This window comes from Sapajus apella, unplaced genomic scaffold, assembly GCF_009761245.1.
Source record: "Sapajus apella isolate SASKATOON/1434 unplaced genomic scaffold, GSC_monkey_1.0 scaffold185, whole genome shotgun sequence".
Lineage (NCBI taxonomy): Eukaryota > Metazoa > Chordata > Mammalia > Primates > Cebidae > Sapajus > Sapajus apella.
In genome coordinates this window covers 141-24,966 of record NW_022437125.1, presented here as the reverse complement: position 1 = coordinate 24,966, position 24,826 = coordinate 141, and the positions used below count along the sequence as shown (strand labels likewise).

The 24,826-nt window shown below is 54.8% G+C and overlaps 4 protein-coding genes across 5 annotated transcripts in view; 3 read left to right on the top strand and 1 right to left on the bottom strand.

Moving 5' to 3' along the window:
- Positions 1-7,163, top strand: part of MYO9B (myosin IXB) — a 129,778-nt gene extending 122,615 nt beyond the window's left edge. The window contains exons 34-39 of the mRNA XM_032268719.1: positions 297-428; positions 1,844-1,967; positions 2,571-2,618; positions 2,946-3,079; positions 5,523-5,650; positions 5,771-7,163. Coding sequence (XP_032124610.1) covers positions 297-428; positions 1,844-1,967; positions 2,571-2,618; positions 2,946-3,079; positions 5,523-5,650; positions 5,771-6,186 — 982 coding nt within the window. The 3' untranslated portion in view covers positions 6,187-7,163. The remainder of the gene's footprint in view (positions 1-296; positions 429-1,843; positions 1,968-2,570; positions 2,619-2,945; positions 3,080-5,522; positions 5,651-5,770) is intronic.
- Positions 7,164-10,142: 2,979 nt separating this feature from the next.
- On the top strand, positions 10,143-14,274 carry USE1 (unconventional SNARE in the ER 1). The gene is made up of 8 exons (XM_032268695.1): positions 10,143-10,301; positions 10,619-10,668; positions 10,807-10,885; positions 10,984-11,136; positions 11,964-11,973; positions 12,752-12,779; positions 13,659-13,833; positions 14,075-14,274. The coding sequence occupies exons 1-8, from the start codon at positions 10,161-10,163 to the stop codon at positions 14,255-14,257; spliced, it is 819 nt and encodes a 272-aa protein (XP_032124586.1). The 5' UTR covers positions 10,143-10,160; the 3' UTR covers positions 14,258-14,274.
- Positions 14,275-18,242: 3,968 nt separating this feature from the next.
- OCEL1 (occludin/ELL domain containing 1) lies at positions 18,243-21,764 on the top strand. 2 transcript variants are annotated; one of them, XM_032268693.1, is made up of 6 exons: positions 18,243-18,373; positions 18,714-18,893; positions 19,018-19,223; positions 20,122-20,287; positions 20,536-20,589; positions 21,349-21,764. In XM_032268693.1, exons 1-6 carry the CDS (start codon positions 18,305-18,307, stop codon positions 21,469-21,471), a joined length of 798 nt encoding a protein of 265 aa, XP_032124584.1. In that variant the 5' UTR covers positions 18,243-18,304; the 3' UTR covers positions 21,472-21,764. The 2 variants fall into 2 exon arrangements, with proteins under 2 accessions (XP_032124584.1, XP_032124585.1); XM_032268694.1 differs by having other exon boundaries at positions 18,284-18,373; positions 18,685-19,223.
- Positions 21,765-23,521: 1,757 nt separating this feature from the next.
- NR2F6 (nuclear receptor subfamily 2 group F member 6) lies at positions 23,522-24,545 on the bottom strand. The gene has a single exon (XM_032268692.1). It carries the CDS (start codon positions 24,337-24,339, stop codon positions 23,953-23,955), a length of 387 nt encoding a protein of 128 aa, XP_032124583.1. The 5' UTR covers positions 24,340-24,545; the 3' UTR covers positions 23,522-23,952.
- Between the last annotated feature and the right edge of the window lie 281 nt (positions 24,546-24,826).

Sequence of the window (24,826 nt, the reverse complement as noted above, 5' to 3'; positions counted from 1 at the left end):
TTGGGGTCCGCATTGGGAACCCCCAAGGCAGCATGTCCCAGTAGGACCCGGGCTGGCATTCTGTGGTGGTTTCGAGGACCACTGCCGGGGTTGTGGGAGAGGGCCATGCCCACTGGGCTGCTGGGCCGCCTGGGTCCCTTGAGTCACCTCTCTGTGCTTCAGAAGCATTTCCCAGTGCTGGGCTGCGGCACCGCTGTCCCAATAGCCACCCCAGGGCTCAGAAGTTCAGTCTCAGGGCTCCCTGGGCCCTCCCTCCCTCAGCCACAGCCGTCCCCTAACTGCCAGTGGCTGTGCAGGGTGGCCCTGCTGGAGGAAGTCAACCGCATGTCGCCCGGGGCGCTGGCCATCATCTTCGCACCCTGCCTCCTGCGCTGCCCCGACAGCTCCGACCCGCTGACCAGCATGAAGGATGTCCTCAAGATCACCACGTGAGTGCCCGCCCCGCCCCAGAGGCAAGCTCAGGGCAGCCCCACCGGGGACCCCACGACAGCTCCATACGCTGTGTACATCAATGTGTCAGAAAAGTCCAGAGCCAAGTGCAACGGATCACACCTGTAGTCCCAGCTATTTTGGGACTAAGGCAAGAGGATCACTTGAGGCCAGGAGTTTGAGACCAGCCTGGGCGACGTAGTGAGACCCTGTCTCTACAGAAGACTTAAAAATTAGCCCGGGCGCGGTGGCTCATGCCAGTAATCCCAGCACTTTGGGAGGCCGAGGCGGGTGGATCACGAGGTCAAGAGATCGAGACCATCCTGGTCAACATGGTGAAACCCCGTCTCTGCTAAAAATACAAAACATTAGCTGGGCATGGTGGCGCGTGCCTGTAATCCCAGCTACTCAGGAGGCTGAGGCAGGAGAATTGCCTGAACCCAGGAGGCGGAGGTTGCGGTGAGCCGAGATCGTGCCATTGCACTCCAGCCTGGGTAACAAGAGTGAAACTCCGTCTCAAAAAAAAAAAAAAATTAGCCCGGGCACGGTAGCTCATGCCAGTAATCCCAGCAATTTGGGAGGCTGAGGTGGGTGGATCACTTGAGGTTAAGAGTTCGAGCCTGGCCAACATGGTGAAACCCTGTCTCTATTAAAAATACAAAAATTAGGCCGAGTGCAGTGGCTCATGCCTATAATCCCAACACTTTGGGAGGCCGAGGTGGGCAGATCACCTGAGGTCAGGAGTTCCAACACCAGCCTGACCAACATGGAGTAACTCCATCTCTACTAAAAATACAAAAAATTAGCCAGGCCTGGTGGCACATGCCTGTAATCCCAGCTACTCGGGAGGCTGAGGCAGGAGAATCACTTGAACCCGGGAGGCAGAGGTCACAATGAGCCAAGATCGTGCCATGGCACTCCAGCTTGGGCAACAAGAATGAAACTCCATCTAAAAAAAAAAAAACTTAGCCGGGCATGGTGGCACGTGCCTATAATGTCAGTTCCCTGGGAGGCAGAGGCTGCAGTAAGCTGAGATCGTGCCAGTGCACTCCAGCCTCGGTGACAGAGTGAGACTCCAGCTAAAAAAAAAAATTAAAGTAAGTATATATATGGATATATATATGTGTGTGTGTGTGTGTGCGTGTATATATTATCCAAATGTGGTGACAGGCATCTGTAATCCCAACTATTCAGGAGGCTGAGGCAGGAGAATTGCTTGAACCCAGGGGGCGGAGGTTGCATTGAGCTTAGAGAGGTAGAGTGAGCTGCCGAAGGTCACACAGCCGTGTCCCAGGCACTGCTTGGTCTCTGGGCTTCAGCCACTGCCCCCCAGGTACCAGCTAGCACCTCCCTGGATGTCAAACGTCCTCAGAGCCGTAACTGAGTCACTTCTTCCCGTGGGCCTTCTCTGCAGGTGCGTGGAAATGCTGATCAAGGAGCAGATGAGGAAATACAAGGTGAAGATGGAAGAGATCAGCCAACTGGAGGCTGCAGAGAGTATCGCCTTCCGCAGGCTGTCGCTTCTTCGACAAAATGCTGTGAGTATCGGTGATCGAGGGGGCGGGGCCTCGTTTGGTGAGCAGGGTCTCTGGTGCTGAGCTGGGCTTTGTTGCTGGGAAGGCTGGTGGGCGGGGTCTTGGTGGGAGGGGCCTTGGGTGGGCAGGACCTCCCATGCCGAGGGTGGGACTGGGCAGTGGGTGTGGTCTGGGGCCTCCTTTCCCAGTTCCCCGCCTACTCCCGCCACACGGTTTGCCACAAGCAGCCTGGCCGGGGCCACCTGGCCATGCAGGCCGGGACAGACCTCCTGCCTTGAACAAAGACCATGGTCTTCGCTCAGCCTCATTCCAATCGTGTCCCTCTAGATGGGGCAGGTAGCGGGGCCGGTTGGCCACTTGCTGGTGGTTCAGGTCATTAGTCCAGCCTTGTCCCTTCTGACCTGGGCCCTCCCCACAGGGAAATGTTCTCATAGCAGAAGAATCAGGCCCACAGTGCAGGGGTACGTTAGTGGAGAGCAGGTTCTGGGCTCCTGTGGGAACCAGGGACTCCCCCCCCATCTTGGTGCGGGTCGTTGGATGTGTCCCCAGCTCATGCCTATGTCTGTCTCGGCCCATGTGGTCACCCTGTGTTCATCTCTCTCCCAGCCATGGCCTCTCAAACTGGGGTTTTCATCTCCCTATGAGGGAGTCCTGGTATGTACGCGTGCGGGGGGCCCACGGTGCATGTCTCCCGGTGCAGTGCATGCTGGGGTTCCCTGGGGCCCTGGACTCCTCGTAGGATAGACGGAGCCTGTCCTAACCTTCCAGAAGTGCATGCTAGGGACATCCCTTGCCTGCTGACCTTCTGCGCTGAGGATGACTAATCGGTCACATGACCTATCCCGTGGGATTCCTAGAGAAGTCTCACTAAGAGCCCAGCACGTGCACATCAGAACTAACCTCCTGCAATCTGCGCTCACCTCCAGCACTAACTTTGCCCACCCGGAAGTGTCAGTTGGACCCCCTGCTTCTTTGTTTCAGAACAAGAGTCCCAAGGCCCGGGAGAACCAGGGGGAGGAGCTGGAGGTGCTGCTGGAGGAGGAGGCGGCTGGTGGCGACGAGGACCGGGAGAAGGAGATTCTCATTGAACGCATCCAGTCCATCAAGGAGGAGAAGCAAGTGGCCCTGTCCCCTTCCCTCAATCCTCCATGTTTAGGGCAAGCTGGAGAGCAGGTGCCGTCCCTAGTGGTCCACTTGGCCTCGCTAGGTTTGGTCCTGTCATCCCTAACACTGGGCAAGCATACTTTTTTTTTTTTTGAGACGGAGTTTCGCTCTTGTTACCCAGGCTTGAGTGCAATGGCGCGATCTCGGCTCACCGCAACCTCCGCCTCCTGGGTTCAGGCAGTTCTCCTGCCTCAGCCTCCTGAGTAGCTGGGATTACAGGCACGCACCACCATGCCCAGCTAATGTTTTGTATTTTTAGTAGAGACAGGGTTTCACCGTGTTGACCAGGATGGTCTCGATCTCTCGACCTCGTGATCCACCCGCCTCGGCCTCCCAAAGTGCTGGGATTACAATACTTTTTTTTTTTTTAAGATGGAGTCTCGCTCTATCACCCAGGCTGGAAGTGCAGTGGCGCTATATCGGCTCACGGTATTCTCTGCCTCCTGGCTTCAAGCAATTCTGTGCCTCAGCCTCCAAGTAGCTGGAATTACAGGCACCCGCCATCACACCCTGCTAATTTTGTGTTTTTAGCAGAGACAGGGTTGCACCACGTTGACCAGGCTGATCTTCAACTCCTGATCTCAAGTGATTGACCTGCCTTGGCCTCCCAAAGTGCTGGGATTACAGGCGTGAGCCACCGTGCTTGGCCTCTATTTTTGACACAGGATCATGCTCTGTCACCCAGGCTGGATTGCAGTGGTGGGATCATGGTTCACGGCAGCCACAATCCCCTAGGCTCAAGGGGTCCTCCCACCTCAGCCCCCCCAGTAGCCAGAACCACAGGCGCACACCACCAGGCCTGGCTAATTTTTTTTATTTTTTTGTAGAGACGGGGTCTGCCTATGTTGCCCAAACTGGATTTATTATTATTTTTTTTTGTCTTTTTGTTTTTTTCATTTTTGTGGAGAACGGGGTCTCGCTGTATTGCCCAGACAGGTCTTGAACTCCTGGGCTCAAGCTATCCTCCCGCCTCTGCCTCCCTAAGAGCTGGGATTACAGGCGTGAGCCACAGCGCCTGGCCCAAGCTGGATTTAAACTCCTGGGCTCAAGCAGTCCTCCTGCCTTGGGCTCCCAAAGTGCTGGGATAATAGGGATGAGCCTCCACACCCGGGGACCAGGGCAAACAATACTGCACGGGACGGCAGTGTCCTTGAACTCCACCAAGAATACACCATGCAGGCTCTGCTTAAACACCATGCTTGACCACAGTGGCCCACGGGGGAGAGGAGTGACATGCAATGTCCCAACTTTTTCTTTAAAGTTGATCTTAGCTAGGGTGACTCATCACCCAATCGAGGTGTCAGTGTGAAAGAGGCACCATTAAAAATTAATGCTGGGGCCGGGCTCCGTGGCTCAATCCAGCGCTTTGGGAGGCCAAGGCAGGCAGATCATGAGGTTTGAGACTAGCCTAACCAACATGGAGAAACCCCGTCTCTACAAAAAAAATACAAAATTAGCCGGGTATAGTGGCGCATGCCCGTAATCCCAGCTACTCGGGAGGCTGGGTAGCAGGGAGGGGCCTCCCCAGTTCCCCCACCCACTCCCACCACACCGTTGGCCACAAGCAGCCTGACTGTGGCCACCTGGCCGTGCAGGCAGGGACAGATCACTTGAACCCAGGAGGCAGAGGTTGCAGTGAGCTGAGATCACGGCACTGCACTCCAGCCTGGGCAAAAGAGTGAGACTCCATCTCGAATGAATGAATGAACCCAGCCAGCCAGCCAGCCAGCCTGGGCAACAAGTCCCCCATCACTTAAAAAAAAAAAAGAAAGTTGCCGGGCGCGGTGGCTCACGCCTGTAATCCCAGCACTTTGGGAGGCCGAGGCGGGTGGATCACGAGGTCAAGAGATCGAGACCATCTTGGTCAACATGGTGAAACCCCGTCTCTACTAAAAATACAAAAAATCAGCTGGGCATGGTGGCACGTGCCTGTAATCCCAGCTACTCAGGAGGCTGAGGCAGGAGAATTGCCTGAACCCAGGAGGCGGAAGTTGCAGTGAGCTGAGATCACGCTATTGCACTCCAGCCTGGGCAACAAGGGTGAAACTCCGTCTCAAAAAAAAAATTAATACCAGGAGAACAGGTGTGCCCAGTTTGCTTTGCCGCCTTAGTGTTAGGAACTAGGAACAGGGAGCAGTGCTCCAGGCTGAGCGAACCGAATTTACAGAGTACCCGAGGCAGGAACGTATTGGTGGCTCAGTGTTGGGGGCCGCAGGCCTGACACCCTTGCCTGATGAGTTTCAGGAATCCCGGAGTGTTTCAAGTCAGATGTGCTTGGGGTGTGGGAGGTTGGTGACAGGGAGTCACCTTACGAGCAGGACAGCCTGCTCTGTTCCACACTGGCCTGGCACTTTTGGTGGGGTGGCCTTGGACACCAAGACCCTTTCCCCCCAGGGAGGACATCACCTACCGGTTGCCGGAGCTGGACCCAAGGGGCTCAGATGAGGAGAACCTGGACTCAGAGACATCGGTCAGCACCGAGAGCCTGCTGGAGGAGCGGGCCGGGCGGGGGGCCTCGGAAGGTCAGTATTAAGGTAGCGTCTGCTTTTCTCCTTCCCGTACATCCCAGCAGGCCCCAGGGCAAGGGTCCTCTGGCTGCTGGCCCCAAAGCTGCAGTAACCCTGCCATCTGTCTCTCAAAAGGGCCCCCTGCGCCTGCTCTCCCTTGCCCCGGCGCGCCCGCCCCGAGCCCCCTCCCCACCGTGGCCGCCCCTCCACGTCGAAGGCCGTCGTCCTTCGTAACAGTCAGAGCGAAGACCCCCCGGCGGACCCCCATCATGCCCACGGCCAACATCAAGCTCCCACCAGGCCTGCCCTCCCACCTGCCCATCTGGGCACCGGGTGCCCGGGAGGCGGCTGCCCCAGTGCGGCGCCGGGAGCCACCTGCCCGCCGCCCGGACCAGGTACATTCTGTGTACATCGCACCTGGGGCAGACCTGCCATCACAGGGCGCCCTGGAGCCACTGGACGAGGACGGCCAGCTACCTGGGGCCAAGCGGAGGTACTCGGACCCCCCAATGTACTGCCTGCCCCCCGCCTCGGGCCAAGCCAATGGCTGAGGACCACAGCTGACAGTCCGCATGACCGAGGTGGACCCCTGGGCCGGAGCTGAGCGCCAGAGCTGCAGAGCTCGTGTTTGGCCCTCAGAGAAGGATCCAGAATCAAAAGCTCAAGAGCAATGTGAGGTGGGCATCGGCCCCAAGTGCAGAGTCAAGGCAGGGAGAGGCCGGCTGGAGCCAGACCCCCTCACGCCCGGCCCCCAAATCGCCGACGTGCCCTCGTGGAGTGCCCCATCTCTGCAGGTGGCCTCACAGCTGCCCACTCCCCTTGAGTATGTTTAACTGTTTCTTTGTATGTGGTATACGTAACTTTAAACTGTAACAGCCTTAATGGAAGACCAAATGGTTTTTATATGTGTATGTACAGTTTTCTATTAACGCTGCCCGTCTCCCTTGTAACCTGGAGGTGAGCTGTCAGAGCGGAGGCCACCGGGCCACTGCCCGTCTTGAGGCTCAGACTCCCGCCGTGGTTGGCTTGGGGTAGTCAGCGGGCTGGGACCCTCCATGAGAGTTTTGGACACTTGGGCTACCTGATCTGCACCTGTGTGACACGTGTCTCCAGGGGACAGCCATCTGGCCGATGTGCATTTGAGGACATGCTGGAACCTTCCATGGGGGTCTGGGCTGTTGGCTGGAGCCAGGACATGAGACAGGGGCACCACGGACCTCACGTGCCAGGGAGACTTGAATGTGGTTGTCACTTCCGGACGCCAGGGGCTGGCTGCAGGAGGCTGCTCTTGGCACTACCCACACTGAGTGACAGAACAGGAGCTTGTGACTCAGGACTGCTCACAGGCCAGAAGGGCAAAGCCTGAAGTCAGACCTCCTTACAGGTCAACAGGGACAGCCTGGGTATCTCTGGGGCAGGGCCCTCCTCTCTCAGGCCCGGCCCACCAGACACCTGGACACATGGCCACAAATCTGGGACAAGGAACCCCCTGCACAGCGCGAGAAATAAAAAGTGCCTGAGAAGTGTGTGCGTGGGACACCTGCTCACGTGGGATCGGGGTTGGAAGAGCAGGGCCGGCAGGTGGGGGTCTGGCCTGCGGCCTCAGCCAAGAGGGGTGCAGGATAAGGGTGGAACACTGTCCTCACATCTGCCTTGACCCTCCAGCAAACAGGGAGCTCCCAGCAGATGAGGAGCACCTGCTATCCTGGAAGCCGTCTCTGGCTTCCCTGTTTCAGTGCCCAGCTGAGATCTAAATGTCCGCTACAGCAGCCACTCATCTGGTGGAGGGACCAGTGCCTGGTGGCCCCAGCAGAACAGGGACAGATGGGCTCCCAGGCTGCCATCGGATGGGAGTCGAGGGAACTGGCTGGCTGGTGTTGGTTGGGGGGAACATGAAGAACCCAAGTCCAGACCACACATGCTGGAGGCTGCAGGGCTTGTCCAGGGCCACACAGCTGGGAGGGGCATGGCTAGGATTTAGACTGCCCTGTCAGCCTCTAGAGGCCCCTTTTGTGGACCCTGGGTTTGGTCTCCATAGTTTGTTGTCGTGGGGGTTTTTTTGTTTGTTTTTTGTTTTTTGAGATGGAGTTTCGCTCTTGTTACCCAGGCTGGAGTGCAATGGCGTGATCTCGGCTCACCACAACCTCCGCCTCCTGGGTTCAGGCAATTCTCCTGCCTCAGCCTCCTAAGTAGCTGGGACTACAGGCACGCACCACCATGCCCAGCTAATTTTTTGTATTTTTAGTAGAGACGGGGTTTCACCATGTTGACCAGGATGGTCTCGATCTCTTGACCTCGTGATCCACCCGCCTCGGCCTCCCAAAGTGCTGGGATTACAGGCTTGAGCCACCGCGCCCAGCCTGTTTGTTTTTTTTGAAACACAGTCTCGCTCTGTCACCCAGGCTGGAGTGCAGTGGCACGATCTTGGCTTACTGCAGCCTCCACCTCTTGGGTTCAAGCAATTCTCCCGCCTCTACCTCCAAACAAAGCTGGGGTTACAGGCATGCACCATACCCGGTTAATTTTTGTATGTTTAGGTAGGGACGGGGTTTACCATGTTGGCCAGGCTGGTCTCAAACTCCTGACCTCAAGTGATCCACCTACCTCAGCTTCCCTAAGTGCTGGGATTACAGGCGTGAGCCCCCGTGCCCCACCCTCCATGGCATTTTTCTTTTTTTGAGACGGAGTTTCACTCTTGTTACCCAGGCTGGAGTGCAATGGCACAATCTTGGCTCACCGCAACCTCCGCCTCCTGGGTTCAGGCAATTCTCCTGCCTCAGCCTCCTGAGTAGCTGGGACTACAGGCGTGCGCCACCATGCCCAGCTAATTTTCTTTTGTGCTTTTTAGTAGAGATGGGGTTTCACCATGTTGACCAAGATGGTCTCAATCTCTTGACCTTGTTATCCACCCACCTCGGCCTCCCAAAGTGCTGGGATTACAGGCGTGAGCCACCGCGCCCGGCCCAGCATTTTTCTTTTCTTTTTTTTTGAGAGAGTCTCACCCTGTTGCCCCAGCTGGAGTGCAGTGGCGTGATCTCAGTTCACTGCAACATCCACCTCCCAGGTTCAAGTGATTCTCCTGCCTCAGCCTTCCAAGTAGCTGGGATTACAGGCTCCCATCATCACACCCAGCTAATTTCTGTATTTTTAGTAGACAGGGTTTCACCATGTTGGCCAAGCTGATCTCGAACTCCTGACCTCAGATAATCCACCGGCTTCAGCCTCCCTAAATTCTGGGATTACAGGCGTGAGCCACCTTGCCCATCCACCTTGCCCAGTATTTTCCAAGGACATCAGGCCCACTGGTGTGACAAGGTACAAATGACCTAAGGTGTGGGAAAAGATGAGGGCTGCATGCCAGGCGCTGGTCCCTGTGAAGCCCCCATCCTCACCCTGTCAGTCCAGAAGAGTGACAGTGCAGGCGCAGGGATACTCAGCTTCCCGATACTGAGGTGGGCTCGGAAGTTCTCTCCATGGAGGTTTGGGCGTTAGGAGGGACCCAGCCCCACCTTGCTCACTCTCAGGCAAAGCTGGCTCATGTCCCCCTTGAGGGAGGTACTGACACACTGTCCATTTCCCGGGGAGAAGAAACGGATCCAAAAAAGTTAAACTCACCCAGGGCCAGGGATGGAGTCAGAGCTGGAGCTGCGATCTCGAAACTCATAACAACAATACAGACGAGCCCCTCCGAGGTGGGGGAAGCCTTGGATTCCTAAATCCTAAGCTACAGCCCCTCCTACAAGAGAAATCGGGCCGGGAGCGGTACCTGGCACCTGTAATCCCAGCACTTTGGGAGGCCGACGCAGGTGGATCACGAGGTCAAGAGACTGAGACCATCCTGGCCAACATGGTGAAACCCCGTCTCTACTAAAAATGCAAAAATTAGCTGGGCATGGGGGCAGGCACCTGTAATCCCAGCTACTCGAGAGGCTGAGGGAAGGAGAATCTCTTGAACCTGGGAAGCGGAGGTTGCAGTGAGCCGGGATCGTGCCACTGCACTCCGGCCTGGCAACAAAGCGAGACTCTGTCTCAAAAAAAAAAAAAAGGAACGAAATTGGGAATGGCGCGTGGAGGCGAAACGCCTCCGTCAGAGAAGAATCTAGGCAGGAGTGGGGGTGGGGGAAGGTACTTTGAGCAGGCATATCAGAACAAGAGAGCACACTGCACGCGGGTCTGACACCCGAAGACTCCGGTCCTCCGATCATTCTCGAAGGGTTAACACGCTCTCCAGGAAAACCATGAGTAAGGAAGAATGGGGTAGCGCCTCTCCTGTTTTTTAATAATAGAGGTAGGATAGCACTACGTTGCCCGGACTGGCCTCGAACTCTCGGCCTCAAGCGATCCTTTCTCACCTCCACCTTCCAAAATGCTGGGATTACAGCCCTGAACCACCCCTCCCGGCCCAGAGCCCCGCATCAAAACAAGATACTACTTCCGCCCCAAACAAACATGGGCCAGCGAGCGGGAGCAGGGGAAACACGTCGGCCCAGAAGACCACGTGAAGGCATTTCCGCCCTCCCTTAACATGGCGCCGGCGGAAGGGGCGGGACACGGCCTGGCAATAATGGCGGCGTCAAGGCTGGAGCTGAACCTGGTGCGGCTGCTATCCCGCTGCGAGGCGATGGCAGCGGAGAAGCGAGACCCGGACGAGTGGCGCCTGGAAAAGGTGAGGGGATCTCGCACTGCCGCGTAGAGCTCGACTCACGCAGGGGTGGTTCCTAGGGTCGGAAGCCATCTGGCCCAACTCCCCAGCCCCAAGAGGATCTCTGGCCGCGCCCTTTCCGGTCAGTCCTGCCACGTCCACCTGTAGCTTCCGCCCCCGTCCCTGGGACCCCGCCCCCCCCCCCCCCTGGCCCTGACTCCTTTACGCTTGACCCCTCCCCATTTGTCGGCCCCGCCTCGGTTCTGGCCCCGCCCCCCTCTGACTCCAATGAGCAGGACCTGGGAAGGACCCCCGGGTGAGAATCCACTTTTCCTCCCCAGTACGTGGGAGCCCTGGAGGACATGCTGCAGGCTCTGAAGGTCCACGCGAGGTGAGTGCAGGCAGCCTCAGGGCTTTCATATCAGCACGTGGCTGTTCTGTTGGGACATCCCAGGACCGCAGTCCCAGCTGGGACCCTTCCCTGAGCGGGGGACCGTGGACAGGTGTTTTTCTTCTTCCTGGCTTCTAGCAAACCGGCCTCTGAAGTGATCAATGAATATTCCTGGAAGGTGGATTTTCTGAAGGGGATGCTGCAGGCCGAGAAGCTGGTGAGCAGGGATGTCCCTGCCCGCTCAGACCCCATCACTGCTTACTTTGGTCCCCAGGACCTGCCCCACCAGTGACATCTCTTCCCACATTTCTGCAGACCACCTCCTCAGAGAAAGCACTGGCCAACCAGTTCCTGGCCCCTGGCCGTGTACCAACCACAGCCAGAGAGCGAGTGCCCGCCACAAAGACGGTGCATCTGCAATCACGGGCGCGATACACCAGCGAGATGCGGAGTGAGCTGCTAGGCACGGTAGGGCTCCTTCCCTGGTCCCTGGGAAACCCTTGGCTTGCAGGCAGCCAGACCCACAATACCGTCAGATACCGGGACCCAAGGGGGTCCTGCAAACTCTTCCCTGGGCCATCACACAAGGCTGCCTGACAGAGGGCACTGTGGCTAGGGCTTTGCAAGCTGAATAGGAATTTGGTACAAGGCAAAAATAAATTGTCTGGTTAAGCCCCAGAGTTGGCCCAAGAGCGGGGTTTGGCTCCTAGCTTGCAACTTACAAGACAGAAAAGTTTCTTCAGCTGTTAAAGAGGATGATATGTTCCTTTCTGAGCACTTTATGTGGATCAGTTCAGCCTTTCAAAATATGAGCTGTTGTTGTTACCAGTTTGTAGTTGAGGAAACTGAGGCTCAGAGGTCATGGGATTTCCCCAGGGCCCTAACTGAAGGCGAGGAGGTTAAGATCATAAGGGACAGGTTTGGGAATGAGACAAACAGGGTGACTTCAGGGGTGACTTCATGGCACTTCCTTTTTTTGTTTTTTTTGAGTCGGAGATTCCCTCTTGTCGCTCAGGCTGGAGTACAGTGACATGATCTCAGCTCACTGCAGCCTCCACCTTCCAGGTTCAAGTGATTCTCCTGCCTCAGCCTCCGGAGTTGCTGGGACTACAGGCACCCACTACTACACCTGGCTAATTTTTTGTCTTCTTAGTGGAGACGGGTTTCATCATCTTGACCAGGCTGGTCTCGAACTCCTGACCTCTGGTGATCTGCCCTCCTTGGTCTCCCAAAGTGCTGGGATTAGAGGCGTGAGCCACTGTGCCCGGCCTCATGCCACTTACTTCTTTCCACAGGACTCTGCAGGTGAGTCACCATGGACACAACAGGACTTGAGGGCCAGCTGCCAGGACAAGACATGTATCCTTGCTGCCCTGTGGCCTTCATGCCCAGCCTGACTCCAACAGGGTCTTCCCCTGCCAAGGAGAATGTCACCAAGGGAGCATCACCAAATTACACCTGGAGTAAGAGCCAGGACAGAGGAAGTGGCCCCCAGAGGAAACAAAGCTAGGCACTCCTGCTGGGCACAGGGGCTCATGCCTGTAATCTCAGCACTTTGGGATGCTGAGGCAGGCACATCACCCGAGGTCAGGAGTTCGAGACCAGCCAGGCCAACATGATGAAACCCCATCTCTACTAAAAACACAAAAATTATCTGGGCATAGTGGAGTATGCCTGTAGTCCCAGCTACTCTGGAGGCTGAGGCAGGAGGATTGCTTGAGCCTGGGAGGTGGAGGTTGCAGCGAGTTGAGATCACGCCACTGCACTCCAGCCTGGGTGACAGAGAAACTGGTGTCTCCAAAATAAGCAAATAAATAAATATTTTAAAGTTAGGTACTCCTAGTCTATGGGGCCAAGGCTAGGTTGGAGGCAGGGAGCTGGTGTCTGAGGGAACCAAGACAGGAGTAAGGAGAGCCTCGTAGAAGAGGGGCATTCAGGCATGGTCAGACGTCAGAATAGGACCGGGCAGCAGATGAGATGAGGAAACAGCATTCCAAGCAATAGACCCAGCACAGGCAGTGGGCAGGATGCTGGAAACGGGAAACCAACACTCGCCTTTTTGCTTGGCCTGTTTGTCTTTCAGAGCCTGAGATGGAAGTAAGGAAGAGAACGTGAGTGGCTGCAGCCCTGGGGCAGTGGAGGGGATTGGGCGGTGCAGCGGGGAGGGGCTGGCACAGGCCAATCCCTGGCTCACTGAGGCGCCACCACAGGGATGTAAACCAACCGCTAGCCACTTCTGTGGGTGCTCTTCCCAGAAGTCAAAGCAGGCCGGGCTTAGTGGCTCACACCTATAATACCAGCACTTTGGGAGGCCGAGGTGGGCAGATCACGAGGTCAGGAGATAGAGACCATCCTGGCTAACACGGTGAAACTCCGTCTCTACTAAAAATACAGAAAATTAGCCAGGTGTGGTGGCACGTGCCTGTAGTCCCAGCTACTCGGGAGGCTGAGGCAGGAGAATCTCTTGAACCTGGGAGGCAGAGGTTGCAGTGAGCCGAGTTCGCGCCACTATACTCCAGCCTGGGCGACACAGCAAGACTCCATCTCAAAAAAAAGGGGGCCAGGCACGATGGCTCACACCCATAATCCCAGCACTTTGGGAGGCCGAGGTGGGTGGATTACCTGAAGTCAGGAGCTCGAGACCAGTCTGGCCGTGGTCAAACCCCATATGTACTAAAAACACAAATTTAGCCGGGCGTGGTGGTACGCACCTGTAATCCCAGTTACTTGGGAGGCTGAGGCAGGAAAATCACTTGAACCTGAGACGCAGAGGTTACAGTGAGCCAAGATCATGTCATCACACTCCAGCCTGCGTGACAAGAGCAAAACTCTGCCTCAAAAAAAGAAAAGTCAGAGCAGTGGAGGGAAACTGAGTCCCTGCCAGGGCTGTGGCTGGAACCATGACCTTTGGGTCCCTCAAAAATGTTTTGGTCTTCTCCCCTCCCCCACTCCATCTCTCATGCCCTCCGTCCTCCTGTGTGTGGGATCAGTGGCGTGGCAGAGTCCCAGCCAGTGAATGAGAAGCAGTCGGCAGCCGAGCTAGACCTTGTCCTGCAGCGACATCAGAACCTCCAGGAAAAGCTGGCAGAAGAGATGCTAGGACTGGCCCGGAGCCTCAAGACCAATACGCTGGCTGCCCAGAGTGTCATCAAGAAGGACAACCAGGTGTGGGGACTGGGGGAGTTCTCCAGCCTCTGCCCTGGGGCATCAGAGAAGGCTTCCCAGCACAGGAGCATGGTGGCTGGGGCTTTGAGGGATGAATAGGAGTTTTGTACAAGGCAAAAATGGCATTCCCAGCAGAGGGCACAGCATCAGCAAGTGACAAGAGGGCAGGCCTGCTCTAGGGAAGTAGAGATTGGCCATACTTGGCCGCAGTCCTGTTGACCCCTTTTTACCTCACCCACAGACCCTGTCACACTCACTGAAAATGGCGGACCAGAACCTGGAGAAACTAAAGACGGAGTCAGAGCGGCTGGAGCAGCACACACAGAAGTCAGTCAACTGGCTGCTGTGGGCCATGCTCATTATCGTCTGCTTCATCTTCATTAGCATGATCCTCTTCATTCGAATCATGCCCAAACTCAAATAAAGACCCCACCCACCTTGTCTGTCTTCTGTCTGTCCCCTGCCCCCTCTCCAGCAGTGCTTTTTGGGCAGTGAGATTTGAGGGTCTTTGGAGGTCCCTGAAGAGCCACAGACAGTGCATGAGCAGGGGAAGAAGGTCAGGGCCAGATGTGGTGGCTCATGCCTGGAATCCCTAGGCAGGTGGATCACTTGAGGCCAGGAGTTCGAGACCAGCCAGGCCAACATGGCGAAACCCCGTCTCTGCCAAAAAATACAAAAATTAGCCGGGCGTGGTGGCACACGCCTGTAATCCCAGCTACTCAGGAGGCTGAGGCACTAGAATTGCTTGAACCCGGGAGGCAGAAGTTGCAGTAAGCCAAGATCGTGTTGCTGCACTCCAGCCTGGGTGACAGAGCAAGACTCCGTCTCAAAAAAGAAAAAGTAGATCATAAGAAAGAGACAGCCAGGCATGGTGACATCCACCTGTAATCCCAACTACTGGGGAAGCTGAGGCAGGAGGACCCCTTGAGCCCAGGGATTGGAGGCTACAGTGAATAGTGATCATGTCAATGCACTCCAGCCTGGGTGACAGAGTGAGACCCCCTACTCAAAAAAAAATAAAAGGAAGTTTATGCCTGAGACACAAAGATGATTCCTTATGACTCCTTACGAGGCCACATTGCCCGGGTCACTGTGGCTCACACCTTGTAATGCTAGCACTGTGGGAGGCTGAGGCAGAGGATAACGAGCTAAGGAGTTTGAGACCAGTCGGCAACATGATAAAATCCCGTCTCTACAAAAAATACAAAAATTAGTGGACGTGGTGGTGCAGACTTTCGGTCCCAGCTGCTTGGGATGCTGAAGCAGAGGAATCATTGGAACCTGGGAGGCGGTGGTTGTGGTGAGCTGAGATCACGCCATTGCACTCCAGCCTGGGTGACAGGAAGGAAATTCTGTTTCCAAAAAAGAAAAGAAAACAAAATCACATGCTGAAATGACACTTTGTACTGTTTTGCCTCCATTACTCAGTCTCCTAATTGAAAAAGAAAGAAAATAGATTATTTTCCTCTCTTAAAAATCTCAAGCTGGCTGGGCGCAGTGGCTCACGCCTGTAATCCAGCACTTTGGGAGGCCGAGATAGGTGGATCACAAGGTCAGGAAATCAAGACCATCCTGGCTAACACAGTGAAACCCTGTCTCTTAAAAAAAAAAAAAAGAAAGAAAAAAATCTCAAGCCAAAGGCAGCGTCAACTTTAATTGGCAAATACTCAATATTTCTACCATCACAATGAGGAATGGCCCAGCACGGCTCATGCCACCTGTAATCCCAGGACTTTGGGAGGCCGAGGCAGGCAGATCACTTGAGGTCAGGAGTTTGAGATCAGCCTGGCCAATATGGTGAAACCCCGTCCCTACTAAAAAATACAAAATTAGCCAGGCATGGTGGCACAGGCCGGTAATCCCAGCTACTTGGAAGACTGAGGCAGAAGAATCGCTTGAACATCGGAGGCAGAGGTTGCAGTGAGCCACGATCATACCACTGCACTCCAGCCTGGGCAACAGAGCAAGACTGTGTCTCAAAAAAAAATAATAATAATAATCCAGGTGTGGTGGTGCGCACCTATAGTTCCGATTATTCGGGAGGCTGAGGCAATGATCACTTAAGCCCAGGAGTTCAAGTCTGCAGTCAGCTGTGATGGTGCCACTGCACTCCAGGCTGGGCATATAGTGAGACCCCATCTCTAAAATAAGAAGAAAGAAAGAAATTATACTTTAAAAAATAAGAAAAGAAGGAAAAGAACAATGAGAAATGAGAAGGCAAAATTTGCAGATGATATGACTGTATACATGACAGACCCAAGAAATGCAACTAAAGATATTTCAACAAGAGAATTCCATAAGCTAGAAAGAAACTTACAGATATTTAAAAATTCATTTCTGTGTACTATATATGTATATAGCCGCAAAATGTTTTAAAGCATCCCATTTATAGCAGCCATAAAAAAAGATACACTGCCTGGTTAAACGAATTTTCTTGACATTTGAAGAACTTTTTTTAGAGTCCTGCTCTGTCGCCCAGGCTGGAGTGATGAAGTGGTGCTATCATGCCTCACTGCAACCTCCATCTCCCGGGTTCAAGTGATTCTCCTGCCTCAGCCTCCCAAATAGTTTGGATTACAGGTGCATGCCACCACACCTGGCTAATTTTTGTATTTTTAGTAGAGACAGGGTTTCATCATGTTGGCCAGGCTGGTCTCGAACTCCTGACCTCAAGTGATCCACCCACCTCAGCTTCCCAAAGTGCTGGGATTACAAGTGTAAGGCCATGGCCGGGCGCGGTGGCTCACGCCTGTAATCCCAGCACTTTGGGAGACCGAGGCGGGTGGATCACGAGGTCAAGAGATCGAGACCATCCTGATCAACATGGTGAAACCCCGTCTCTACTAAAAATACAAAAAATCAGCTGGGCATGGTGGCGCCTGCCTGTAATCCCAGCTACTCAGGAGGCTGAGGCAGGAGAATTGCCTGAACCCAGGAGGCGGAGGTTGCGGTGAGCCGAGATCGCGCCATTGCACTCCAGCCTGGGCAACAAGAGCGAAACTCCGTCTCAAAAAAAAAAACAAGTGTAAGGCCACCTAGTCCGGCTGAGATTTGAAGAACTTCTAAGAGTCAACAAGAGCTGGTCACAGTGACTCACGCCTGTAATCCCAGCACTTTGGGAGGCTGAGGCGGGCGGATCGCCTGAGGTTGGGACTTCAAGACCAGCCTGACCAACATGGAGAAACCCTGTCTTTACTAAAAAATACAAAATTAGCCAGACGTAGTGGCGCATGTCTATAATCCCAGCTACTTGGGGGCTGAGGCAGAATTGCTTGAACCCAGGAGATAGAGGTTGCAATGAGCCAAGATCACGCCACTGCACTCCAGCCTGGGCAATAAGAGCAAAACTCCATCTAAAAAAAAAAAAATTGCCGAGCACAATTACAGGATCATGCCACTAATCCCAGCACTGTGGGAGGCTGCAGTGGGTCGATCACTGGAACTCAGGAGTTTGAGATCAGACTGGGCAACATAGCCAGTTCCCATCTCTACAAAAAATACAAAATTTAGGGGGATGTGGTGTCACCTGTGCTTCCAGCTACTTGGGAGGCTGAGGTGGAAGGATCAGTTGAGGCCAGGAAGAAGGTTGAGGCCACAGTGAGCAATGATGATGCCCTCCAGCCTGGGAAACACAGCCAGACCCTGTATCGAAAAAAAAAAAAAAGCCAATTTTGGGTGCACTGTCTATGAGTTAGCCATGCACTGCAAGTAAAAGGCTGCTAGCCAGGTGCTGCGGCTCACGCCTGTAATCCCAGCTCTTAGGGAGGCAGAGGCGGAAGGAAAGCTTGAACCCAGGAGTCCGAGACCTACCTGGACAATACAGTCAGACCCCATTCTCCACAAAAAGGATAAAAACAAAAAGACAAAAAAAAAACAAAACTGCTGTCTAACACCACTTGCTCACCCTTAAAATAAATAAAAGAAAGAAAGGGGCCAGGCGTGGTGGCTCACGCCTGTAATCCCAACACTTTGGGAGGCCGAGGCAGGAGGATCACTAGAGGTCAGGAGTTTGACCAGCCTGGTCAACAGGCGAAACTGTCTCTACTAAAAATAAAAAAAATTAAAAATAAAAAAAATTTAAAATAGCTGGGTGTGGTGGTGGGCGCCTGTAGTTCCCTGTAGTCCCAGCTACTCGGGAGGCTGAGACAGGAGAATCCCTTGAACCTGGGAGGTGGAGACTGCAGCAAGCAAAGATCACGCCACTGCACTCCAGCCTGGGCAAGCGAGACTGTTAAATTTTTTTTTAAATATAATTGCTGAAAAAACAAAGTTTAAATTTGCAAAACCATCCCTTTTTTTCAGACAAATAAACTTGAGGGGCGAGGTCGGAGTCGAACCTCTTTCTCCGGTGTGCGGCCAAGCCCAGCCAGGCCGGCCCCGCCCTCACGCCGTCAGGCCCAGCCCCCTCTTGTCAGACCCCGCCCCGCTGCCCTACGGAGCGACCCCGCCAGTCGGGTCCAGCCTGCAGTTAATGCACAGCCGGGACTCCAGCGCCTCTCCGACAGCGGACCAAGGGTTGGAGCCCCAGACGCTGGGACAGGTGACCCGGGGCGGTAGCGAGCTGGGCGACCTTGCAGGCGGGGCGGAGGTCCCCAGGAGCTCCTCGGGCGCGGTTGTCCGTGGGCTCTTCGTGCCCCAGAGGGCGAGGCTCCGGCAGCGCAGGGGTTAACTGGAGCTGCTCGGCGACGTCAGGGCTCTTTTGCATACCGTTCTTCCGTGTTACGCAGTCGGGGGCGGGGTCTGGAAGTCGTTACGGACCAATCGCGTGCGTCTATGCAAAAACCATAGACGGGGTAAGGGTTGGCAGCTCCCGGACCCGCCTCCCCACACCTCCTTTCTCGGCGTCGCCAGGCGTGTCCTTTCCACGTGTCCACCCGCAGGCCGCCCCCAGACCACCCCCGCCGCGCGCGGGCCACGACGCCCCCCGCAGGATTCGCCCATCAGCCCGGAAACCCCTGAGCTGCGTCTCCCAGAGACCGATGCCCAGCCGGGAGCCCCCCAAGACTCGTGGCTCCCGGGGGCACCTGCTGCAGACCCACCCGCCTGGGCCAGGGCCCCCGGTGAGCCTGACCAGGACGGGGTCCTGAGGCCATGCCTCTAGGCAAAAGATTTAGTCCCCCCAGTTTGAGGGACTCCGGTTTCCCGACACCCCGATTTAACTCCAAACCACGACTCCTGTGGCAGTTGCAGAGACTGACGCCTCGAGGCCTCAAAACCAGCGCCCCCCGCCCTCCGTGCCAGCCCCAGCCGAGACCCCACAAGGCAAGGCCGAAGACGATTGTGTTTGAGGATGAGCTGCTCTCCCAGGCCCTCCTGGACGCCAAGAAGCCTATTGGAGTCATCCCAAAGGGGCATACGCCTAGGCCCCACCCAGTGCCCGACTATGAGCTGTGAGTGTCCCCCAGGTGATTCTTCATGCCTAGGATCAGGAGGGGACACTGAGGCTGGGGCTTTGACAGTTGAATAAGAGTTTACCAAAGAGTAGCTGGACACAGTGGCTCAAACCTGTAATCCCAGCTACTCAGTAGGCTGAGGTAGGAGAATCGCTTGAACCCAGGAGGTGGAGGTTTTGGTGAGCCAAGATCTCGCCATTGCACTCCAGACTGGGCAACAGGAGCAAAACTCTGTCACAAAAAAAAAAAATGAAAGTTTAGCAAAGAGTAAAAAGAGAAAAGAATGTCTTGCTGATCAGTAGTGGGATTACCCCTGTGAATAAGCCGTTGCACTCCAGCCTGGGCAACACAGCAAGATCCAGTCTCTGTAAATTAATTAATGTTAATTAATTTAAAAAAAAACTTTTTTTTTTTTTTTTTAGACAGAGTCTCGCTCTTTCACCAGGCGCCAGACTGGAGTGCAGTGGCGCAATCTCGGCTCACTGCAACCTCCGCCTCCCAGGTTCAAGCAATTCTCCTGCCTCAGCCTCCCGAGTAGCTGGGACTACAGGCGAGAGCCACCATGCCCAGCTAATTTTTGTATTTTTTTTTAGTAGAAACGGGGTTTCACTATGTTGGCCAGGATGGTCTCGATCTCTTGACCTCGTGATCCGCCCGTCTCGGCCTCCCAAAGTGCTGGGATTACAGGTGTGAGCCACCGCGCCCGTGCCTGTAATCCCAGCTACTTTAGGATTTTTGAGACTCCATCTCAAAAAAATAATAATAAATAAAAAGAGGGAGAGAAAAGGGACATTTTTAGTAGGGGACTCAGCATGGACAAAGAAAAGCCAATTACACTGACTGGGAGAGGGTGGGGTTCGTTACACTCACACTCTGACCCCCTTTAACCTACTAGTAAGTACCCACCGGTGAGCAGTGCAAGGGAACGGAGCCGATATGCCGCGGTGTTCCAGGACCAGTACGGAGAGTACTTGGAGCTCCAGAGGGAGGTGGGGTGCGCACAGGCAAAGCTCAGGCAGCTGGAGGCCCGGCTGAGCTCCCTGCCCCCACCCCAAAGCCAGGTCAGCGCTGGGGAGAAAGCCCTGCCCCGCAGCCCTTATGAGTGGCCCGACCTAAGCCTCTGGGATACCCACTGGGTCCAGATCTCCAGGACTTTCTCCTCTAGGCTGGCTGGGTGCCGTGACACATGGCTAAGGTCTGCCCTTGAAGTCCCCACTAGATGGGCATTTAGTCTGTCTGAGCCTCAGTTTCCTTATCCCCCCTTGAGTTCAACTCTCCTTAAACCCCCTCTCTCCTCCTCCTCTTGCAGAAGGAGGCCCAAGTTGCAGCCCGAGTTTGGAGGGAGTTTGAGAAGAAGCAAATGGTGAGTCTTGCATCCCCTGACACTCCCATGCGGCCCAGTTTTTTGTTTTTTGTTTTGTTTTTTTCCGAGACAGAGTCTCGCTCTATCGCCCAGGCTGGAGTGCAGTGGCACAATCTCGGCTCACTGCAACCTTCACCTCCTGGGTTCAAGCGACTCTCCTGCCTCAGCCTCCCGAGTAGGTGAGACTACAGGTACGAACCACCACCTGTAGTGGCTAATTTTTGTATTTAGTAGAGACTGGGTTTCGTCATGTTGGCCAGGATGGTCTTGATCTCCTGACCTCATGATCCGCCTGCCTTGGCCTCCCAAAGTGCTGGGATTACAGACATGAACCACTGCGCCCAGCCAGTTTCTTTTTCAAGACAGAGTCTCGCTCTGTCTGGAGTGCAGTGGCGTGATCTCAGCTCACTGCAACCTCTGCCTCCCAGGTTCAAGTGATTCTTCTGCCTCAGCCTCCTGAGTAGCTGGGATCACAGTCATCCACCACTACACCTGGCTAATTTTTATATTTTTAGTAGAGACAGGGTTTCACCATGTTGGCCAGGCTGGTCTCAAACTCCTGGCCTCAAGGGATCCGCCCACCTTGGCCTCCCAGACTGCTGGGATTACAGGCAAGAACCACCTCACCCGACTCACCTGGCTGCCTGTGCCGTTTCAAGGAGAAACACTGAGGTTCTGAGAATGAAAGGCAGAGGCTTGAGCAGCTGGAGGGCCGCAGGGCAGACTGCTGCAAGGCCTTCGGGTTTTCGCCCTGCCTAGGACCCTGGCTTCCTGGACAAGCAGGCTCGCTGCCACTACCTGAAGGGTAAACTGAGGCATCTCAAGACCCAGATCCAGAAGTTCGATGACCGAGGAGACAGCGAGGGCTCTGTGTACTTCTGAGTGCCCCTGCAGACAGGCAGAGGGACACGTGGGGATGCAGGTCCCTGGCTTTTCTTGGTATCTCTCAGCCATTCCTTTTGCAGTTCCCCCTGCCAGGGGTAGCCTTCTCCAAAACTGCAAATGCCTCTTCATTTTGGACTCAGCTTTGACAGCCCCTCCTCCGGGCAGGCCTCCCAGGACTTCCTCCTCTAGGACCTCTAGCTCTGACCCTACAGGGACTCCAGATCTCAACCTGTTTCCTGAAAGTAGGTCCTGCTCTCCATTTCGGTGAAATAAACACGTATTAGACACCTGCTGAGTATAGTTGCTTACCACTTCTGATTGCACTCATTTGTGACACACAAATTGTTTGTTTATTTATTCATTCTGAGACAGAGTTTCGCTCTTGTCGCCCAGGCTGGAGTGCAGTGGCACAATCTCGGCTCACCGCAACGTCTGCCTCCCAGGTTCAAGTAGTTCTCCTGCCTCAGCCTCCCGAGTAGCTGGGATTACAGGTATGTGCCACCACACCTGGCTAATTTTGTATTTTAATAGAGACGGGTTTCTCCATGTTGGTCAGGCTGGTCTCCTGACATTGTGATCCGCCCACCTCAGCCTCTCAAAGTGCTGGGATTACAGGCGTGAGCCACCACGCCCAGCTGTTTTTTTGTTTGCGACCGTGTCTCACTCTGTCACCCAGGCTGCAGTGCGGTGGCGTGATCATGGCTTGCTGCAGCCTCCACCTCTCAGACTCAAGCAGTCTTCCCACTTCAGCCTCCTGAGTAGCTGGGACCACAGACATGTACCACGACACCCGGTTAATTTTGTTTTTTGTAGAGGTGGGGTCTGTCTCTGGTCTCAAACTCCTGGGCTCAAGCGATCCTCCTGCCTTGCCTCCCCAAGTACTGGGATCACAGGCATGAGCCACTGCGACCAGCCAGATTCCTCCATTCTCCATGTCTCCCTGGCACTTCAGGACAGCAACTGACCCCAGGCACTGTGTGGGCACAGTTCATATGCCTGGCCTGGGGGGAGGGTCTTCCAGTGCTCAACCCATGCCAGGCCCTGAGACAGATTTTTAGTTCCACGTGAGAAAAAAAAAACTGACGTCAGTTTGACTCAGGCATGAAAGGGGGAAGTCTGAGTTCATAGAACTTAAAACACCCAAGGGTTTCAGGTATGGTTTGATCCACGGGCTCCAAAGGCATCTTGGGAAATAGACCATCCATCCTTGGCTCTGCTTTAATTAGATCCTCCCAGTTCCAAATCCTGCTGTAGAATCTCACTGGCTGGTTTGGAATCCCAAGCCCATCATAAACCAATCGCTGTGGCCCAGGGAATGGTGGGCTCTGATTGGCTGGGCTGAGATCATGTGACAGGACTGGCCCCCAGAGGTGTCTCCCAAGGACACTGGAGTCCAAACCATGAGCTGGGGCAGTGGCTCATGCCTATAATCACACTTTGGGAGGCCAAGGCAGGTGGATCATCTGTCAGGAGTTCGAGTCCACCCTGGCCAACATGGCAAAACCCCATCTCTACTGAAAAGTACAAAAATCAGCTGGGCGTGGTGGTGTGCACCTGTAATGCCAACTACTCAGGAGGCTGAGGCAGGAGAATCGCTTGAACCCAGGAGGTAGAGGTTGCAGCGAGCCAAGATTGCACCATTGCATTCCAGCTCAGGTGAAAGAGCAAAACTCCATCTCAAAAAAAAAAAAAGATTAAGTGCTGACCAAAGAAAATAATTGAGGCTAGGCAAGGTGGCTCCCGCCTGTAATCCCTGCACTTTCCGAGGCTGAGGGGGGACGGATCACCTGAGGTTAGGAGTTCAAGACCAACGTGGTCAACATGGTGAAACCTCATCTCTACCAAAAATGCAAAAAAACCTAGCCGGGTGTGGGGGTGGGTGCCTGTAGTTTCAGCTACTGGGGAGGCTGAGGCAGGAGAATTGCTTGAACCTGTGAGGCGAAGGTTGCAGTGAGCCGAAACCACGCCACTGCACTCCAGCCTGGGAGGTGGAGGATGACTCCGTCTCAAAAAAATAAATAAATAAATAAAGATCAGGGAGGCCACACAAGTAGGAAATATCTTTATTCTTGGCTTTGATTGAGTCATCATGTAGTGTCTGACGTAGATTACGCGTCCAGAGGATCTGGCCTAGCACACGCTAGCTACCCCTGCCCGCTGGAGTGGCCCCTCCGGTCCAGATGCCAGGCCTTTGTCCATCACACCAGGGAAGCCGCCCCCACCATCCCGTAAGTTCATGCTCCATCCGGGCCAGGGGTCCTGGGAGGACGAGGCTGAGACCTGGATCACCAGTCTCTTTTTGGTTTCATGATCATTTAAAAAACAGAAAAGACAAACATTTCACAGTCTTTACAAAACAGAAGTCTGAGGAGAGAAGCCAGGGTCCTGGGCCCTGGGAGACCCCTCGAGGCCTCAGTGTTCCCTGTCCCTTGAGGTCTGTCTGCAGGCCTGGCCACGGCGCACGTGGCCCCGTCGTGGTCACTGGCCCGAGCCGTAGGGCCAGTTGAAGGTACTCCCCGACAGCAGCATGTCTCTGATCAGCGTCTCGATGGGCGTCTTCCCCACCAGGCGCATGAAGAACAGCTGGGAGATGAGGGAGGCAGGGACCGCGCGCAGGGCGGGGAGCCGCAGCAGCAGGCGCCCGAAGCGCTGGGGCTGGGACGGGTACTGCGCCCGCACGTACTCGGTGAGGGCCACCTGTGCCTTCTCCTGCAGACTCTCCACGTGGGCCGGGTCCGAGAGGCCACAGGCATCTGGGGAACAAAGGGAAGTCAGACGGGGTGGGAGGCAGCGGGAGAACACAGGGCCCACATGGGTGACTAGGAGACACCAATTGCGACTGTGGGTGAGAACGGGGCCGGGCATGATGGCTCATCACCCACAGTCCAAGCACTTTGGGAAGCCAAGGCAGGAGCATCATCGAAAGCCAGGATTTGAGACCAGTCCAGACGGGCAACATAGTGAGATCCTTTCTCTACAAAAACTAATTAGCTAGGGCCAGGCGCAGTAACTCATGCCTATAATCCCAGCACTTTAGGAGGCTGAGGCAGGTGGATCACTTGAGTTTATAAGTTCAAGATCAGCCTGGCCAACATGATGAAACTCCATCTCTACTAAAAATAAGAGTAGCCAGGCGTGGTGGTGCACACCTGTAATCCCAGCTACTCAGGAGGCTGATGGGAGGATCACTTGAGCCTGGGAGGCAGAGGCTGCAGTTAGCTGGGATCATGGCACTGCACTCCAGCCTGGGCAACAGAGGGAGGCCCTGTCTCAAAATAAATATACAAATAAATATACAAATAAGAAACAGCCAGGTACCCTCATACCTGTCATCCCAGCACTTTGGAAGGCT

What these genes read in the sequence shown, in the direction of transcription:
- USE1 (XM_032268695.1), top strand. Translation starts at nt 10,161, where the DNA reads ATGGCGCCGGCGGAAGGGGCGGGACACGGCCTGGCAATAATGGCGGCG. An exon ending in GCTCTGAAGGTCCACGCGAG is followed by an intron (nt 10,669 to 10,806) that starts GTGAGTGCAGGC and finishes CCTGGCTTCTAG; the next exon opens with CAAACCGGCCTCTGAAGTGA. An exon ending in ATGGAAGTAAGGAAGAGAAC is followed by an intron (nt 12,780 to 13,658) that starts GTGAGTGGCTGC and finishes GTGTGGGATCAG; the next exon opens with TGGCGTGGCAGAGTCCCAGC.
- OCEL1 (XM_032268693.1), top strand. Translation starts at nt 18,305, where the DNA reads ATGCACAGCCGGGACTCCAGCGCCTCTCCGACAGCGGACCAAGGGTTG. An exon ending in AGCCCCAGACGCTGGGACAG is followed by an intron (nt 18,374 to 18,713) that starts GTGACCCGGGGC and finishes GTCCACCCGCAG; the next exon opens with GCCGCCCCCAGACCACCCCC. An exon ending in CGCCTGGGCCAGGGCCCCCG is followed by an intron (nt 18,894 to 19,017) that starts GTGAGCCTGACC and finishes CTCCTGTGGCAG; the next exon opens with TTGCAGAGACTGACGCCTCG.
- NR2F6 (XM_032268692.1), bottom strand. Translation starts at nt 24,339, where the DNA reads ATGCCCGGCCCCGTTCTCACCCACAGTCGCAATTGGTGTCTCCTAGTC.